General features: G+C 40.9%; 1 protein-coding gene across 2 annotated transcripts in view; it reads left to right on the top strand.

The window, feature by feature from the left end:
* Nucleotides 1-20,023, top strand: part of cpne9 (copine family member IX) — a 142,795-nt gene that overhangs the window by 114,010 nt on the left and 8,762 nt on the right. For both annotated transcript variants that reach the window (XM_015968603.3, XM_015968604.3), the window contains one exon: nt 7,244-7,317. In XM_015968603.3, coding sequence (XP_015824089.1) covers nt 7,244-7,317 — 74 coding nt within the window. The remainder of the gene's footprint in view (nt 1-7,243; nt 7,318-20,023) is intronic.

Here is a 20,023-nt window from a genome sequence, read left to right on the forward strand (position 1 = left end):
TCTCTGCGGTGAGCCAATATTCTCCCAAGCTGTAGGGGGCAGCATGGAGCTCTACGGCATGCATCTAACACTACACCATAGTAGAAGTAAAAATTACTGTTGTTTACAACATGGCATTCCAGCATTTTTTAACAGCGTCCTCGTCTTTTCCGACAGTGCAAGATATTTTTTTCCAAGAATTATTAACAACACGTTGATCACGGTGATCTTTGAGAGCTGAATCATACACGTGTCTGTATTTACAAACCTCTGCCATACTAGTTCTTGCCGGTCCGCCATGTTTTTCCGTGTCCGACCGGCCGTGTGGTTAGAAAATTTCCTAGGTGTGCGGTGTGGAAAGTTTGGGCTGTGCAGAGGCGCAGTGGAGGGGGGTGGTTGTTAAAATGACGCAATTTTGCCGCGCGGAGCCGTGCGAACCTCGTGGATGCGTTAAGCTTAAGCAGGTCTACTATTGGCCCGAACAGTTTTGTGACTTTCCAACCACATCGCTCTATGTGTGTTGGACAGGCTTAGCACTAGAGCTGTGATGGAGAAAACTACAAATAAGGTGTCAGTTCAGGAACGGTACTCATTTGAAATGACTTTGGTATCAATATTGAAAGACTTTGACTTGGGCTTTTCTTTCAGACAAGTGGAAAGCAATACTTTATTTTGAAAAGGGATTATTCTTCTTCATTGTGTGACAAACTGCCCCTCTGACTGATTTCCATAGCAATGAAAACATTAGTTGTTTCCAACTCTGAATGGTCCTAGCGCTGTCCAATAGTGTGCAGAAATAGTTCGAAAGACAATTGTAGATTCAGCCTCATGGCTGTTCTTTAAACGGGTCATGGCCATCCTATATATTTACATATATAGGATGGCTTGCCAGGCTAGTTGACATATACAGTAGGACAAAAAAGTATTTAGTCAGCCACCAATTGTGCAAGTTCTCCCACCTGAAAAGATAAGAGAGGCTTCATCATTGGTATGCTTCAATTATGAGAGACAAAATGAGAAACAAAATCCAGAAAATCACATTGTCAGATTTTTAAAGAATTTTTTTTGCAAATGATGGTGGAAAATATTTGGTCTTCTACATACAAGCAATATTTCTCACATCTTCTGTAAGAGGCTCCTCTGACCGCCAGTCATTACCTGTATTAATGGCAACTGATGGAATTCATTATCAGTATAAAAGACACCTGTTCACAAACTCAAAGAGTCACACTCAAAACTGCACTATGGCCAAGACCAAAGAGCTGTCAAAGGACACAGAAACAAAAGTGTAGACCTGCACCAGGATGGGAACACTGAGTCTGAAATATATAAGCAGTGTGAAGAAATCAACTGGGGGCAACTATTAGAAAGTGGAAGGCACACCAGACCAATGATAATCTCTCTCAATCAGGGGCTCCACACAAGATCTCACCCTGTGGGATCAAAATGATCACAAGAACAGTGAACTACACGAGGGGATCTAGTGAAAGACCTGCAGAGAGCTGGGACCAAAGTTACAAAGGCCATCAGTAACAAACTACGGCACTAGGGACTCAAATCCTGCAGCACCAGATGCATCCCCTGCTTAAGCCAGTGCATGTGCAGGCCTGTCTTACATTTGCTAGAGAACTTTTGAATGATCTAAAAGAGGATTGGGATAATGTCATATGGCCATATGAAACCAAGATAGAACTTATTGTGTTTGGAGGAGAAATAATGCTCCATTAGAACACCACAACTACTGTAAAGCACGGGTGTGGAAATATTATGCTTTGGGGCTGTTTTTCTGCAATGGGACTGGGACGACTGATCTGTGTAAAGGAAAGAATGAATGGGGCCACATATCGTCGGCTCCTGAGTGAAAACCTACTTCCATCAGCAAGGTCATTGAAGACGAAACGTGGCTGGCTCTGTCAGCAGGACAATGATCCCAAACACGTCACCTGCATAGCGAAGGAGTGGCTTTGTAAGAAGCATTTCAAGGACCTGGAGTGGCCTAGCCCCTCTCCAGATATCAACCCTACAGAACATCTTGGGAGGGAGTTGAAAGTATGTGTTGCCCGGCAACAGTCCCAAACATCACTGCTCAAGAGAAGACCAGCACGAAGGAATGGGCCAAAATACCTGCAACAGTGTGTGAAAATCTTGTGAAGTCTTACAGAAAGTTTGACCTCTGTCATTGCCAACAAAGGGTATATAACAAAGTATTGAGACTGACTTTTGTTATTGGCTAAATACTTATTTTCCATTGTAATTTGCAGATAAATTCTTTAAAAATCCAACATTGTGATTTTCTGGAATTTTTTTCCTAATTTTTCTCTCATAATTGATGTATCCCTATGATGAAAATGACAGGCCTCTCTCTTCTTTTCAAGTGGGAGAACTTGCTCAATTGGTTGATCACTAACTACTTTTTTTGTCCCGCTGTATAAGGGTGGATGTCTTTGTCTGCTACTGTTTTGAAAAAAATGGAGCCAAAATGTCTTGTTGGATTACTTGAACTTGGAGCAGTAAGGCAAGAACTGCATAAATATGCAGGAGTCAACACTTGAAACAGGTAATCAGAGTAGAAATTTAGATTTCGATAGTCTGGAAAACATTTTCTTCATATACGTGGATCAGCCAGCCTGTTACTTGTGGTCTGCAATGCTGCATTACCCTAGTCGTTCTAACGCTGAAGGCTTGAAACACCTCTGCTTTGAATTTTTTCTTTTAGTTTTGAGGTGGAATTTGGTGCAGCTTAGATGTTGTGTATCTTAAAGACAGCCGGATGCTTAAACGGTTAATGGACCACGGGTATAAAGCACCTTTTAATCTCATCTTGTTTCTGCAAAGTGCTTTAGAATGACTGTTCATTTTCTCTCACATAAAACTTCAAACAGCATTTTATTTACGGTGATGTGCAAACGTTTTAGGCAGGTGTGAAATGCCAAAGTCATTAGGAACTATCTTCAGCACAAAGAAGAACGATAAGTCATGAACGTGATGATCTGGGCCCCTCAGAGCCCTGGTCTCAGCATCATGGAGTGTGTCTGGGATTAAACAAAGAGACAGAAGGATGTGAGGAAGCCTGCATCCTTAGAAGATCCGTGGTTAGTTCTCTACGATGCTTGGAACAACCTACCAGCCTGGTTCCTTCAACGACTGTGTTCAAGTGTAGCTAGAAGAACTGATGCTGTTTTGAAGGCAGAGGATAGTCACATCAGACACTGATTTGATTCAGATCTCTATTTCATTCACCACTTGTTTTTTTGATTGATGAAAATAAAATATGAACTCTTCCATTTTTGAAAACATTCTTTGTTTACAGCATTTTTCTCACACCTGTCTAAACCTTTTGGGGTGGGAAGTCCCGGTCCTCGAGGGCCACTATCCAGGATGTTTTAGTTGTTTTCCAGCTCCAACACACCTGATTCCTGGATGAATGACCTGTTCAGCAGCTCATCGGGCTCTGCAGAAGCCTGTTAATCACCAGCAGATTCAAACCAGGTGCGTTTAAGCAGAGAAACAACTAAAACCTGCTGGATAGCTGCCCTCGAGGACCGGGATTGGCCACCCCTGATTTAGCCTGATGCTAACTTGAGTGATTAATGAAAAATGTTATCCACTCAGTGACAGGTGCTTCCTTTCACACCACCTCATGTTTTTTTTTTGTGAAAAGCTTGTAAAAGGGTTGCTGCTGTAGTGTATCATTACAGTTTTCAGCTTCTGGAATCGTAACACTTGTTGGGACATTTTGTGCTGCTTGCTAATATTTCCTACTGTTGGGTTAGGTTTGGCTTTTAAGTAGAATAGAAGCAGTGGCGGCTCCAGAAATTGTTTTTCTGCAGGTGCTATGAAGGAGCTAGTCTCTTTATTGAGGGTGCTATGAAGGAAGTAGTCATGCGTACCTATAGTTCTCTAAAACACCTTCAACACTAGCAGACACACATGCGTGCACAAAACCTCAACAACACCTGAAACAATCATTAATATACATCATAAACATATGAACAATCGCTGACTTTTCCATGAAATCATAAACACATACAGCCACACAGAAAACCATCTATAGTGTTGCAAGGTTAGCTAACGTTAGTGTTAGCATTTCCAGCGGCAAAACCCTGGACTGCTGCTGCAGTTGAGGGTTGACTCTCTTCATCCAGATCCGTAGATTTTTGTGGGTCTGAGATCACTTCCAAAGATTCATTCGTTTCTGACTGAACCCGTGGAAAAGTGGGCAACAAAAACCGATCAATTTTACCGCTAGCTCTACCTTTCACTCGTTCGCAGGTGAAAAATGTGGTCAAAGGTTAACATCAATTTCCTGTTTTGGTTTAAGTTTTCACTATCTGTATGATAATTTACTGATTATTTTTCTTGTGTATGTTAAAAATTATCACATCCACACATTAAATCAAAATTAAATTGTAAAAAAAAAAAATCCAATATTTATCTGGGGGTGCAATGACTAATTCAGGGATAGCTATAGCGCCCCCTAGCGCCCCCTGGCTCCGCCACTGAAGAGAAGCCAGTGACACATTGAGTCAGGCCTCCTTTTTTGTTTCCCAAAAACCAGATTTCCTACTAATCTTCAAAAATAACCTTGAGCTGCTTCTGTTGTTTCTTAGGATTAGTGCAACATTTTAAGGAATTGATCAATTGAATTTTGTTAAATTGTGAGCCCCTTTAATCTACACTGAATAAAGTAAAAAGGGAAGAGAGTTTAAGCATTTCATGTGCACACAACCCCTTGTATGGTGCTCCTAAGGGGACCTTGTTTTCTCATGCATGCAAGATACGTTCTTGTGAACATTCACGTGCTTGAGAAATTTCTGGTGCCCACTAAAGCCTGAGTCATGCTTCTCCATCAGCTCCAACATGGAGAAACACGCACGCATGGACGGAGACATTTTTGCCCTCAGACTTCTCCGTCTCCCGGGGAGCGTTGCAAAGCAATTCCCCGCCAGGACAGCAGAGGGTGTCGCACTGTTCTGTGGTATCCTGTCATGGATCCAGTCCAAGACAGTGTTCATTTTGTGTTTTTTGTATATAAGAGACTTTTGAACACAGATAAATTTGTCTCTCATTCTCCTCCATCGCTTCATGCGATCGCCACCTCTAAACCAAATTTCTGTCCACAAATAAATCGCTTGCTGTGTCTTCTTTTCACTCCTCCAGTTATGGGGGAATTAAACGTTCATGTTTTTAGAGTTTTTTCGCGAGGTATTCTTCAACCTTCTCTGTGTCTGCCACTAGATATCCTCGACTCTCTTTATGTTTTTGAGGGCACAATGGCGGCGGTGTAGATGACAGTGGTGCCCTGACCAATCACAAGCTTGCGTTCTCCGTCTCGATGGACGGATGTTTGGAAAAGAGAGCTGGACTCCATCCGTCCTTTCGAGGGCTCTCCAGCAGGCTCGCAAGGACGGATAATAGCGTTGCGTGCCTCAGTACTGACGCAGAAGCAGGACTCAGGCTTTACTTGCTGCGTTTGTGTCTTTACAGCAATCCCCATACTTAGCAAGCATGTTGCAGCAGTGGAGAGGAAAACTCCCCTTTACCAGGAAGAAGCTTCTAGAAGATCCTGGCAGCCATCTGCCATGGATCACTCATGTGTGACAATTATTGCATTGGGCGACGGTGGTACAGGAGTTAAGTGCTCGCCCCGTAATCAGAAGGTTGCAGGTTTGAGCCCCGCTCAGTCTGTCACTGTCTTTGTGTCATTGGGCAAGACACTTAACCCACCTTGCCTGCTAGTGGTGGTCGGAGGGACCAGTGGCACCAGTACTTGGCAGCCTCGCCTCTGTCAGTGCGTCCCAGGACAGCTGTGGCTACATCGTAGCTAATCCCCACCAGCGTGTGAATGTGTGTGTGAATGGGTGAATGACTGATTGTTCTGTAAAGTGCCTTGGGGGGTTCCAGGGCTCTGGAAGGTGCTATATCAAATACAGGCCATTTTACCATTACTGTATGTATACAGCACATTTATTTTTGAGTCAACCTGAATAAAAGATGGCTAACAAAAAATTTGCTAACAAAAAATGATTATTACTAAACTAATTTTACACACAATGAGCCACAATGTGCTGTCCTGACAGATTCTGAGTTCTTGAATATCACAGGAGATCATGCTTAACATTGTTATCACTGTATGACCAAAACTCGCCATGAATGTCAGACCTTTGATTTACTTTTGTTCTCTAATCTCCAGTAGATGACTGACAGTACGCGCTGAGCATATTTGCACACAGGATTGAATGTTCTTGAGGATAAATTAGGAAAAGTTGCAATTCAACCCAAAAACGAGCCGACAGCAGAAGAAAAAGAAGACCCAGATGTCTTTGCACCCATTTACTTTCAACTGCCTTTCTGCAGATACGCTGGTGATGTTTTTATGTGTGAGGCGAGTGGTCTTCCACACTGTCCTTGACTTTTTCCTGGCTCTGTGGGACTCAGATGGGAGACAATTACAGTGCTGTGACATAATGAGTTGGTTTTTCATGTTCAGCAGAGCTTCAGTCCCCCTCCTGGAAGGATGTCTATGGAAATTCGATGAAGTTAAGTGTGTGGGCATCTTATAGCTGTAGATCAATGGATTTGTTCAGAGTGAAGTGTGTGTGGTCTGTTTCAGCTCAGCAGGGTGTAACGACTTAACACTTAATGGTCTTATTATTTTCTACATCTTTAATCCACCGAGTGCCGGGCCGGTTTCAGGGTCGAGGCAGACCAACAGCATCTCAGTCTGAGCATTGATATATTTTCCCACTCCTAGATGTCTCTTTCAAATGTTTGTCCTCTTGTATTCTCAAAGCCCTTTTGCTAATTCAGCCCTATATTTTGCAAACCCATCTTTCTGTGGCAGCACCACTCTTCTGGGTTATTTAGTTCTTCTGACAGTTTCAAGATAAATATTTTTGTGCTGGTCGTTTTTTTTAAGACCTCTGAGAGTGGCAACTCCATCCAATCACCTTGTTCTATATTTGGATGCTTTTGAACTGAATGTCTGAAAGCAGCTTGCGCTGCTGCTGCTGCAATTTTTAACAATCAGATTTTCTCCTTGAGTGGTCAGAATCACTTTTATTTTCTGACATGTGCAATTTGTTTGACAAATCTTTTATTTTTTGTGTGCATGAAGGGTTATGACCATCTCTGTTCTCCATTCCCATGCTGTGCTCCATTTTAGCAATTACGCAATGAACGAACAAAATGTCATCTGTTGGCGCTTTCATCTTCTCCCCCAACGGTTCCAGTATTGAGTCATTTGTTGTTTCTGTCCTTTTAGCGATGGAAGAGCTGGATGGAGACGAAGTGAGAGTTTCCTCCAGAGGACGTCTCGCTGAGAGAGACATTGTTCAGGTACTCTTCGTGATTTTATGGAAATTTGCAGGGTTAGACTCGAGCGCTTCTCCGTGAACAGCACTGGCATGGGGGATGTGTACGCCTGGAGGAGGATGGGTCACACTTACACACACTGGAGACAGATCTTCCTAGAGAGGAATAAATAGGCATATAGTTGGGGTTTTGCTGAAATTTAAAAGACAACAGCTCTGGTTTTACTTTTACTCACCGTTGGAACATCAACATCTCAGAAAAAGTGATGCAGCCCGGTGTGATCTGAAGCCACTCTCACATGAAGAAATACCAGCAGCCTCATACACAGACAACAGAAAGTAATACATCACATTTCTGACATTTAAGCTTTTGCTAGGGAACAAAATGTAAATATAACATTATTCATTTTGACTCATTATTTTAAGAAGTATAGGGACATTCTGGGGTGTTTGTCCATCATATCAACACGATGTTCACGGTAAAGCTACTTGTGTTACAGCACATCACAGCCTTACTTGACTGCTATTTGCAAGTTCATCTGTTTTAATCTTCTAATTAAATAATGCATCTGGTCCTCTGGGTTGTTTTTACTGGCCAAGCAGTTCCAGCGTCTATGTGTGTGGTTGTTCGCATTATAATTTAAATACGAGCCCTGATGTGGCCCGCATGTGTAGAACACTCAGCACGTTGTGTTTACTGATGCAAAATGTGAGCTCGACACCTCCAAGTATGACATCTGTCTCAGTTCAGTAAAAGTCACATGAAATCCAACGTGGTCTTTTATTTTGGGACAGGTGTCACAAAAACCTTTAAACCATTCCTGTCTAACCGCTGGAACTGCGAGTGTCTCACGCTCGATGTTTTTGTACCACGTAGGTAAAAGTATTCATGGGCTTAAGCTTTGTATGGATTCGATGTTTTCAATATCGCCCATCAGCCAAAATTTTTTTTTGAAAGCCGATAAAATAAATAAATAAATCTAATCAGGCACTTGTGTGGCCAACTGCCGCCACTACTAGACTGAAGAAAGGACCCCAACACACAATTTTTAAATGTTTAGAGTTTGTTTAAATTTGAAATTCAGTAAATATTAAGAGAATTGTTGACTTGTTTAATTGATATTGCACACAGTGAGTGTTCAGTGGTCTTTGAAATTCAATGTGCTGCTTAAACGTATGTGTATATATATATATCGGCCATCAGCAACAAAATCCTTTAAAAATCAGTCGGCCTCTAGTTTTTAGTGACCTCTGACCTTTGCATATTTTACATATTTTAACGTGGCGGTCACCTGCTGAAACAATTTGAAAGAGCCATGAATGATATTTTTTGCAAAAAGCAAAACATTTTCTACCATGAAGTCACACTGCTCAGGAAAATAAACCAACATAAGTTATCAGAAAATTATTAGAGAACCTTTAATTATTAGGACTCATTAAGAAGCACCAGAAACATTAGAAAGCATCTGAAAATATGTCTAAATATGTAATGATTAAAACAAGTCAGTGATAGGATATGTTATCGCAAACCCTGCAGCTTTGAAAGACATCACATATGGTCCAAATGAGGTTCACCTTTGCTTGGTAAACCTCAACCTGATCATCACTTGGGTAATTGTTTTAAATGATAAACGTGTTTCATGTCTTTTTCACGGACAAGCCCCCAAATTAAAAATGGAGAATCTGCTCCGTTTTAATTAACGTATTTTCTTCAGCACTGACTTGTAAACGACATACTGCAAGAACACTTATTGCTTGTAAACTATCATCAGAAACTCTGATCAAAACTCTTTTGGGGCCTCATTTGTGAAGCGCAAGGTGGGGTCTGAAAACTGCGCAAGTCCATTTTTTAAAGACAGCCTGACTGGAAAATGTGCGCAGTTTTAAGCAAATGCCTGTCCTAATATGAGTACATTTTGGGCTCAGAACCTCATTCTCACACACACACACACACACACACACACACACACACACACACACACACACGCACACGCACACACACGCACACACACACACAACAGTCAGTCTCAGTAAATTTACATTCTCTATGCACCTTGATTGCAATATTGCAGATCTGCTGACATATGTTTCTAGAACTGATGAGATTTATAAAGCAAGAATTGTGTGCAGCCATGCCTACTAAGTGTTTTATAGGTCCAAAAATCCCTCTGCGTGAGTAAATTTGTCGCTTGGCTCAAAATGTCACAACTGGGTCTTGAGTTTCCAGTTGGAGTAGTATTAGTACTTTTGTCAGACATCTGTTATAGCCACTCCTATTCAGCTCTACTGCCCTCGGGTGGATGATCTGTCCTGTTATTTATCTCTTATTTATATTTGTTAAACAATTATAATGGGAGCTACACCCAAAAAGGATCCATTAACACCAGCTAGTAATCTTAAAACAGCCAACAATCAAATAAATAGTGTTTCTCAAAAATCCTAATTTGACCATGGACTGGTTTTAAAAACACACAAACTGCTATTTACCTGCACAGGATCAAGCTGCTCTTTATTCCAGAGTCAACATTATTGCACGTCATGGCGATGACAACATTTGCATATGTTTTGGATGTATATCATCAACACCAAGGAGCTGTAACAACAGCTGTCTACATTTATCTTCACCCAACTTTTATTTATTTATTTAATTTTATGAAACAGCACAACTCTGCAGTAACAGCAAAAGGAAAAAGTTCTCCAAATCCAAATTCCTCACCTGATGTTACAGTGATAACTCCAGTATCAGCTGCCAGCAGCTGGCAAAAACTCTGACAAGTAAGCACTAAGTAAGTAAAAGTGAAGTCAGGGAGAACTGTGAAAGTCTGCTTCCTCTGCACAAAAAGTCTTCGTACCTAATTGACCTGATCCACCCGGCTATGACTTTTTTTCAAGCAGCAAATCATTTTAAATACGTTGCATTATCTATTTCAAATCTTAAAGAAGCAATATGTACAAACTCTACAGTGAAATAATCCCTATATGTCTTAATCATGTTGATAGGAATGTTACATTGAAACAGATTTCATTCTCAGCTGGCTGGGGAGTTGTCAGTTTGTCTCCTTTAAAAAACACAAAATAGGGTTGCTGACTCTCCGACAAGCTAACGCTGCAGCGCCAGCATTTGTAATTAAAGAAAGAAAAAAGGAAAGAAAAAAATCTCTGTTATAGCGCCTCTCAACATAAAAATCACGAGGTGCTTCACAAGAACAAAAAAAATTTAATTATAAGAAAGGTTTCAAAAAATGATCAAAAACACACTTAAAATAATAAAGAATAGACAATTATGATTCAAAAATGCAAAGAAAGAGAGAGAGTAAATAGGAAGGAGGGAAATCTGTGAATCCTGGAGAAGGCAGACTAATGGGCTCGACACACGGGAGGCGACATCGCCTCTCCTCCATTCATTTTCAATGAGACATGCGCTACAAAGCGATAATCGCGGGTCTCCCTCCTACTAAGGGAAACGCGAAAAACGTGCTTGTGAAATTTTGAGCTCGTGCACGTGTCGTGCACAGGCGACCCAGCGAAGCGATCCCAGAAAGTTGAAATATTTTCTATTTTTCATCGCTGTCGCTCGGACGAGGACCAATCAACGGAGGTTTCATTCACTGACCAATGAGCGGGATGGATGCTCCGTACATCTCTGAGCAAACATGAAGGAGAAGTTGATTATTATTGTGTTTTATAAAGTAAAATCAGAAGCAAGATTTCACATAACTCTAGCAGCACCTTGTGAAACATATGTACCACTTTTTTTTAACTCTGAACCGCTTAAATAACCTTAATTCCCTCCAACCTGACACGGCCAAGCAAAACAACGGAAGTTTCGATTTTGCCATGGAACAGAACGCGTAGACGGCTTTGGTGTGTTCTTGCTGTGTTGAAATTCTAATTCCATCTTTTAGTTATTTTTAAAACACAGAAAGGTTTTATTTACCTGCAACGTTTCAAAACGTTTTTTTAACAATTAGCAACAAAGTTTGTGTTATTTTATTGCTTCTCTCATAGGCTGCGATGCATGTGTGTTTATAGTAAGTACATTTTATTTATCACAGACATAGAGTCAGATCAAAGCAAAATAAAACAAAGTCATAAAATCATAATGACCTCAAAGCAGAAATAGATTAACATCAGAAAAAATTAAGTCATAAAATTTCATTAACACATGAAAGATTAAAAATTTGAGGTAAAAATAAGAAAAATAAAAGATTTAGGTAAAAGCAGCTTTAAATAAAAGGGTCTTCAGCTGTTTTTTTAAAAGTGTCCAGACTGTCGATGCTGCGTAAGGATAAAGGAAGATCAATCCAAAGTCAGGGTGCAACAGTCTGTAAGGAGCGACCACCTCGACTTTTATATCTGGTCTTTGGAACTTCTAGAAGGTTCTGGTGTGTGGACCTGAGGGCTCGGGTTGGAGCATAAGGCTTTAACAGTTCAGTAATATAGGGAGGAGCTTGATCATGTAGAGTCCTGAAAGTTATAATCAGGATTCTAAACGGGTAACCAGTGCAGAGACGGCAGAATAGGAGTGATGAGTGCTCTTCTGTTTGCTCCAGTCAGGAGCCTTGCTGCAGCGTTCTGGACCAACTGAAGGCGGTCAAGGGCTTTTCTGTTAAAACATGTGAAAAGTGTCTAACTGTAATCTATTCGGGAGGAGATAAAGGCAGGTGTGCAAAAAAAAAGTCCTCATTCCAAGCCGAGTCTAAAGTTCGTCTGTTCATTACTAAACTCAGCCCAGAGTGCAGCTATTTCTAAAACCTTTTTTCTCAGTGAGTTTTATTAAGAAAGAGCCATAACCTCTTATGAGTGATAAAACTACATCTGGCAGTAGTTGTTTTAGAGCCTTTTAGAGATATGAGAACATAAACAGGAAGCAAACAGTGGCCTCCGATACCAACGTTCTGTTTAATATTCAGATGGCAGTGGGGAAGGCTGGCCTGTCAGCTTGCAGCGAGTGGAGTACGATGATAAATGAGCACTTACAGTGATAAATGTTTGGTGTCCACGCACTGAAAGGCGGGGCATGAGGATTTCATGTTGTGACCCGTCACTTCATCGAAACGAGACCCTCTGTTGACAGAACAAGTGTTTGTTTCTTTTTTTCTTTTTCTTTTTTGACATTACTATCAGTTTATGGCTTGTGTGAAGCCATTTCTCGGTATTTCTTGATGTGAGCACACGTTTTAAATAAAAATGCAGATCAAGGTTCAAAGCTGTTCCAATCGGACATTCCTGCCATATTCATTTAGGTTGATTTATATGTCTGTTCTGTTGTGTTTACAGGGGTATGTTTTAAACCCTTTATCGTGTTTAACCTCAGGATAAATATCCTAATGGGATGTTTTCCTTAGAAGGAAAAGAAAGGAAAGCAAAATCTAAACATGCCATATTTTTTATTTTGTTCCTAATTTTAGAAATCAGTGTTTAAATGATGAAGTTGATCCATTCATATTTGTCATTTGGCCTGAACTGACAGATTGCTGTCAAGAGTTGGACTCCAATTATCTTGTTTTCTTCAAAGTAAATGCAACAAACAGTGAAATTATGAGTTACAATTAAAATGATTTGCCTTCAATTAGTGCTAAATTATTGGTTTCATTATGGGATAATTTAATTTAGAAGCATGATTAAGCTGCAGCAAACAGAACAAAGACAGAAAAGAAGCACGAGGTACCTTAGTAGTCCGTGATCACCCCCATTCCTTCAGGCAAAGCACCAAGCGCTACTAAAGCCCAGGAAACATGGCTGATGTTGTCTCTGGATAAGTCAGATCTTTTGAATAAACAGTTATTATTGTATCTGTTGTAAGTTGCTCCTGACAAATGCATCAGGACTTTAATAATTAAAAGAGCAATATCTGAGGTTTCTACAGTGAGTCTCTGAAGTCTAATGCTTCAACCATGTTGGAAGGAAGGTTATACTGAAACAGATTTCCTTCTCAGCCAGCTGGGGTTTTTTTTCTCATAAAATAGAGTTTAAAAAAATCAGTAAATAGGAGTGACCCAGAAGTTATTTCTTGTACCCCTAAGAAGCCACAGCATCTTTTTGTTTTACTCCAGTATTGGATGAAGGAGGCTTAAGGCTAGCGTTGAGCTAACAATGCTAGTGGCGAATTGGAAGCAAATAATTGGCTGTATGTGTGAAGTGAATAATGAGTCAACTGTGATGTTTTACTTCCTTTAATGAGTCGTTCAGAACTATAACAGCAAGCTAACAGCTAACGGAAAACATGTTGGAGTAAACTTACCTACATAAGTGTAGAAAGTTCTTCCTACCATAAAACACACAAGAGTGTTAACACCAGAAATGATCAAGTATTATCAACTTACTGTGTATGACTTATCTTCTGGTGCTGATGTGTAACCGGCAGCAGAAACTCGTGGAGCTGTAGCGAGACAGTAATATTTTTCTTTAAAAACTGCAGTAACCACATTTGGCCACAGAATGTCAGTCTAACTTCATTCTCACATATTGCACCTTTAACTCATTGGTTAATTCTTTAAATTGTTGCTAATATTGATATACCAGGTATATAATAATCGGTTCAGGACTGGATTTGGCAGGTACTAATACCGATGTTCCATCTGGATGAGGCTGAGTTAAATATTTTCTTGAAGGACATAAAAAATAATAAAGATTGTTTGCAGAAATTGTGTATCTGCAGACTCTAGTGATGCATGATCAAGTTTAAATAAGACTAGTGAAGACGTTTACAGGATTGATGGACAGACCACTCACACCAAGTATGTTTTTCTACATCAAACAGGTGTTTTTTTATTTTATTTTATGAGCAGATTTCTGTTCAGAAAGATTAACCAATAAGAGAATTTCTCCTGTTGAAGTAAGACAAGTTTCCATCCTTTAACCATAGTATTTTCTATTGTTATATTATTGGGAGAATTATTCTCATAAACCCTGTCAGCTTTTCAGAACAAGATTTTAGGCTGCAGTGGGATTTAGTGGGGGACCTGCAAACAAGTAGCAAGTGTAAAGTTCAAAAATTAACAAAAACTTTGACATTATTCGTATTATCATAACATGCAAGCAATCAGTGAACTGTAGGTGGTTGATTTGAGTTTTGAATGACGAAGGTGACGTGGTTGACGAGGAAGGAAATTGCAAGGCAAACCACCTCGTCTGCAGCATCAAGAGTGCAGAGTTTCCCAGTGTGCAGGTTTCTGTTAGTTTGGTGTTTCTTTGAGCCTCTTTTAGTTATATGTGTCGCAGGTGGCTTAGACCCACCAAACATATGCATTTAATCCTTTTTTTGTCATTATGAAATATGTTTTAGTTGAATCAAAGTCTACATTTGAACAGCTAATACTCCAAATAATTTGCTTATAACGACAATTCATTGATCTAGTTTTAGTTGTTTTCCTGCTCCAACACACCTGATTCAATGGCTAAGTTACCCTGGCTTTCCACGGGAGCCGTCAGCAGCACGTTACTGCAGCAGCACGTCACAGCTGCTGATAGGAACCGCTGTGGTCAACAGAACCTTTTCCACTGGAGCCGTCAGCAGCGCGAGTCGGCCGCGTCTCAGGGGCAGCATGTCGCGGCCTTTACGCGCCGGTTCTATTTTCTACGCGCGACGCCTCTGAAACGGGTCAAGTTCGACATTTTTTGGGGAAGGAAAGACAGGAAATCGGACGCGGAAATGGAGAGAAGCTACCGAGATTTTCAGAATAAAGAACGTACTGCCTTCCGGTTGCTTTACTATTAAAAAACGTTACTAACTGTGCGTCCCCGTGAGAAGTTATCACCTAGCTAGCGGTCCCCTTTGTTTTTCAGGTCCATATTGGCGATTATAAAACGGACAGAACATAAAACACAAACCATGTTGTAGTTTTCTCCTGCTTGTTGTTGTGTTTACTGACGAAGTCACTCGTGTGACTTCGTGCTCGGTCGGTGACAGCTGCTCCCCTGCTTCTTCGCGTCTCGTGGGAAGGGACAAGCAGCAGCTTACGCGAGCAAGACGTGCTGCTGCAGTAACGTGCTGCTGACGGCTCCCGTGGAAACCCGGGGTTACCAGTTCTGTAAAAGCCTGTTAATCGCCTGCTGATTAAAACCAGGTGCGTTGAAGCCGATGCTTAGACACCAGAGCACTTCACCAAAGACAGACTAAATAGTTGGACCAGGCATTTGCCTAATTGTTTTCTGTTTTAGTTATAATGGAAGACTACTCTTTTCCCAGGAATTGTATCAAAATCCATCCACCTGTTGTCCTCTGCTGACGTTGCACGTTTTAAATGCATGTAAACACCTTAGTCCAACTGATGTTGAACCTAACCGGACTACTCGGGACCCAGTTGATGCATGTAAACGGTATCCCAGCTAAGCCAAGCTGCGACACTCCCCCTTCTGGAAGCGGCGAGACAGCAAAAGCGGTCTTCCAATGACATCATCGCCACAATGTAGCAAACAAACAAACTATTCAGTACGTACAAAATGTAATGTGCTGTAGCGTTGTTGTCTTCAGCCATTGGGCGTATCCTTCTTTTACTCCATCTGCTTCACCCCTGCCAGTGTTGTGTTGCTATCCGGGGTTCGGCAACCCACGGCTCTGGAGCCGCATGCGGCACTTTCATCCATCTGACGTGGCTCTCTGTGCTTGTAAAATAATGAATGGATATTTAAATAAAATGCTTTATATTTTACTGCATTAATTTTACATCTGTATGCCAATTCTAAATGTAAAGATTGTCTGCGTAAACCTGAACAGTTCCAACCCGGTCTACTGTGAGACCAGGTTGACGGGTCACGCTTGTGCGTAATCATAGGCGCTTTCTGAGCTGACGAGGATGTGAGATTCTGGGATTCTCCTCAGACAGGCTCATGTATGTGTTGCCACATTGGAGACAGGAACAAGTGCTATTCAGCCAAAGTTTCATAATCAGGAAACATTTTCTAAGTGACAAGTCTCGCTTCAGTTGGAGGAATCTTCCTGCATGCGCTCTGGTTCTGCGACGCGCTCCAAGCCCCTCTCCACATCTTCAGCTCGCTGTGCACCGTACGTATGTGCTAACAGCGAGCTGCGCTGAGCAGTGTCCAGCTCAGATGTTCAGATGGGAATCTTTTCTTGAGTGATTTAGCTACATCTGCGATGTGCGTAGAATAAAATGTCAGAGTTCATCTGCATGCGTCGGGGTAATTCTTTCTATTCTTTCTCTGTCAAAATAAATGGTCAAATACGGGAACTATCCGGTCAACACAAGCCCTGCTTTTAACTGTTCTGTTTTCTTGTGAAAATTGTTGCAAAGAGATATAATTAAACTTGAATAACACCAGAACCAGGCGCACTGCGCCGTTGTCTCCGTCACTGTAAATGAGGGAAAAACAAATTGATCGGATCCTTTTCTTACCTTCCCCACCTACAAAGTTTAATTACAACGATCAAACGTGACAGAGCCTGGATTTGTATTCTGAACAGTCTAAACATGTTTTAAAAAGAAACGTATGACAAAAGTGGCACCTGCTCAGTAAAACCACCAACAGGGTGAAAAATATCAAAATATTGTAGGCAGAGACGGGCTACAACTTCTGGATCCATTTTATATAAATGGTTTTATTGATTATCGTCTTATGAAAGATAACTTTGACGTACACGAGCGACCGGTACTAGCTGCTGTCACCTGTTGTGAGCAGCGCTCTGCTGTCTGAGGGTAGGCCCCACCCATAACGCCACGGCTGCTGTGGCCCCCAGTGTTTTCTTTACTGTGGGAAACGGGTAATAATGGCTCTTTGATGGGAACAGGTTGCCGACCCCTGCTATAGGCTAACCATTAGAATGCTAACATGAAAGGGGGGCATGTTGCCACCTACCGTCACGGACTCAAATACACATCGGTCAATAATTTTTTTTTTTTTTTTTTTTTTTTACATAAAAGGATAAAGACTCATTCTGGTTTAGGTTTTAGCTCGATTATTGCCGTAGCTTTACATAAAGTAACACGTTCCTGGATAATCTCCAGAGGGAAGTGACCAGGAGACATCCCAATCAGATGTCAAAGCCACTTCAACGGATGCCTTTTGATGCTGAGGAACATCAAAAAGAAGGTAGCAGAGGTCTGCACCTTACCTCTAAAGCTGAGCCCTGCAGGAAGCCCATTTTGGCCACTTTTATCTAGGGCCGGGGTATTCACTACTGGGCCTGGAGGACCGGTACCCAGCACGTTTTGGTTTTAATCTGTTTCAACATACCTGATTTCAATCAGCAGGTGATTAACAGGCTTCTGCACAGCCTGATGAGCTGCTGTACAGGTGATGCAACCACTGAATCTAGTGTGTTGGAGCTGAGAAACCACTAAAATGTTCTGAATTAAAAAACCCTGGTCTAGGATCTTGTTCTTTTCATCGTGATCCACATGTTGTGGACATCAGGGCTGGAACATAGACAGACCAGCAAACTGAGAGTGTTGCCTTTTAACCCAGCACCCTTTTTCATCTCAACAGCCTCAAAGGAACGTTGTTATTACTGAGAACAAAGTCCAGATTAATCAAATCCCCCTCCATTCTATCTGAGAAAAAGACACCAAGGTACTTGAACTCCTCCACTCCAACCAGAAACTCATTTCCAACCCTTGGGAAGCATGAACAGGTATCAGAATGGGACTTTACAACAAGCCTGCCGTCTTTCTCTTCGTGCTCAAGTGTTGTTGTCTGTTGCAGTCGACATTTTTTTTTCAATTATTAACTACACTTTTCCACAAGGATTCTAGAAATAAAATAAGTGAATGAGTTATAAATTAATAAATCGGTCCATCTGAAAGTCAGGAACATGAAATCAGGGCAGCGGTCTTATTTTAGTTTGTTGCACTTTGGGACTCTGAAATATGCAGATGAAGTCATTATTTCAACAAAGCTGTTACTGATGAGAGCATTTCTGTTAGGATTAACTAGAAGAAGGGCAGAGTTTTCCTTCACCCTCACAGTTGTCCTTAATTAAGTCTGTAGAGGCAAGGGCAGCTTTACAATTCATCACAGATGCAGCGAAACCACCTTCCTTCCTTGGTGTGATCATTTAAAAGCTTGCCTTCATATCACACACACACACACACATGCACAGAGCTCGAGATCCGTCTCTATATAAAGTAGATTTTATCTTTAAAAACATATATAAAGATGAAGATTGTAATGTAATTCAAAATCTACTTTTTTCCTGAACTGCTCTAGGCGCAAGCGTTTTAAGAGGATGTTCCCAAACCTCAAGTGGTGACATCACCGCTACATTTTTCACTCATTTAATAAATATTTAATTGGCAAATCTGCAAAGTTTTGCAGACCCTCATGCCAAAACGTTCTTCCTTCACGTGACCAGAGAAAGATTAAGGTTGAGCATGGTGGCCATTCACCATCTCAAACTTCAGCAGTCATTATTCAAAGTCTTGAGCAGGTGTTTATTTTCCGTTTTGCTCTAAAATGCAGCTTTAGAGGGCCTCTGCCAGTCACAAGCGTTTAATATTCAGAAGATTATGCAACTCCATAGAGACCAGCAGTTCTAAATACTGATTTCTCCTAATATTGACATATCAGATAAGAGCTTTCCATAATATGCCTGAATCTGCCCAAATGCCATCTTTACTTTATTTTAATCACCATCTTTGCCTGAGAATGTTATTCTACATAGAAAGAAAATATTTGAAATCATCCGGAGCTCAATGTTCAGAAATATTCTGCCTAATTACAACCAGCACAATAAATATAAAATTAATAATTTCATTATCAGAAATCAATTACAGTTGAAATCAGAGGCAATTGTTGGCTTAGCTAATCAGTGTTCTTCAACTGCGGCAAGATGAAGTAAAAATTATTTTGTAAATGAATAAATACATAAATTAAAAAATAAGTTCAGTTAAAACACTTTAATAATAATAATGCATTGTATTTAAATGCGCCTTTCAAGGGACACAAGGACACTTTGCAACAATAAAATAACAACAAAGAAACCAAGTTAAAACAGCAAAAATCACGCACAGAAGCCAAAAATACAAACTAGATAAACCCAAAAGTGCACAGCAGAAACAATACAAAAATTTAAAAACAAAGCATTATAAAATGCTTAAAAATGCTTAAAAGTTAAACCGGTGAGAAGCGGCAGCGAACCGTGCCAGCGCCCACTCAGACCGGTATAGACAACTTTAGATTCGGAGATCCCAAATTCCACTACCACACAGGGATTTATCTATTTTTATAAGCTAAAATAAGATCCCTATTATTGCATTTTACGTGTCTCATAACTGTAACTGTACTGAGATGTGTATCACCACCTAAACTGATTTAAAGTTTAATGTTTCTGTTTGCAACAATCTTCACAAGAAGGCAAAACTGTTAAATGGCACGGCTTGCACTGACTGGATATTTCCTGTATTTGATCGTTTATTTTGTCGGAGAGACTCAAGTCTGCAGATGCACTGGCATTTTTATCATATTGACATTGCGGAGGTAGCTAAATCAATCAAGAAAAGGTTCCCATCAGAACATCTGAGCTGGACACTGAGCTCAGCGCAGCTCGCTGTCAGTGTGCAGGAAGAGTCCTATCTCTGAAGCGAGTGTTTCCCAAACCCTGTACCTCAGAGAGACTTTTCACTTAGAAAATGTTCCCTGATTATGAAACTTTGGCTGAATAGCGCCTGTTCCTGTCTCCAATGTGGTGACACATCCATGAGCCTGTCCAAAGCAGAAGTCCAGAATCTCATATCCTCTTCAGCTCAGAAAGCGCTATAGAGCTCCGGGAG

The sequence above is a fragment of the Nothobranchius furzeri genome, chromosome 15, assembly GCF_043380555.1.
Source record: "Nothobranchius furzeri strain GRZ-AD chromosome 15, NfurGRZ-RIMD1, whole genome shotgun sequence".
NCBI classification, from domain to species: Eukaryota; Metazoa; Chordata; class Actinopteri; order Cyprinodontiformes; family Nothobranchiidae; genus Nothobranchius; species Nothobranchius furzeri.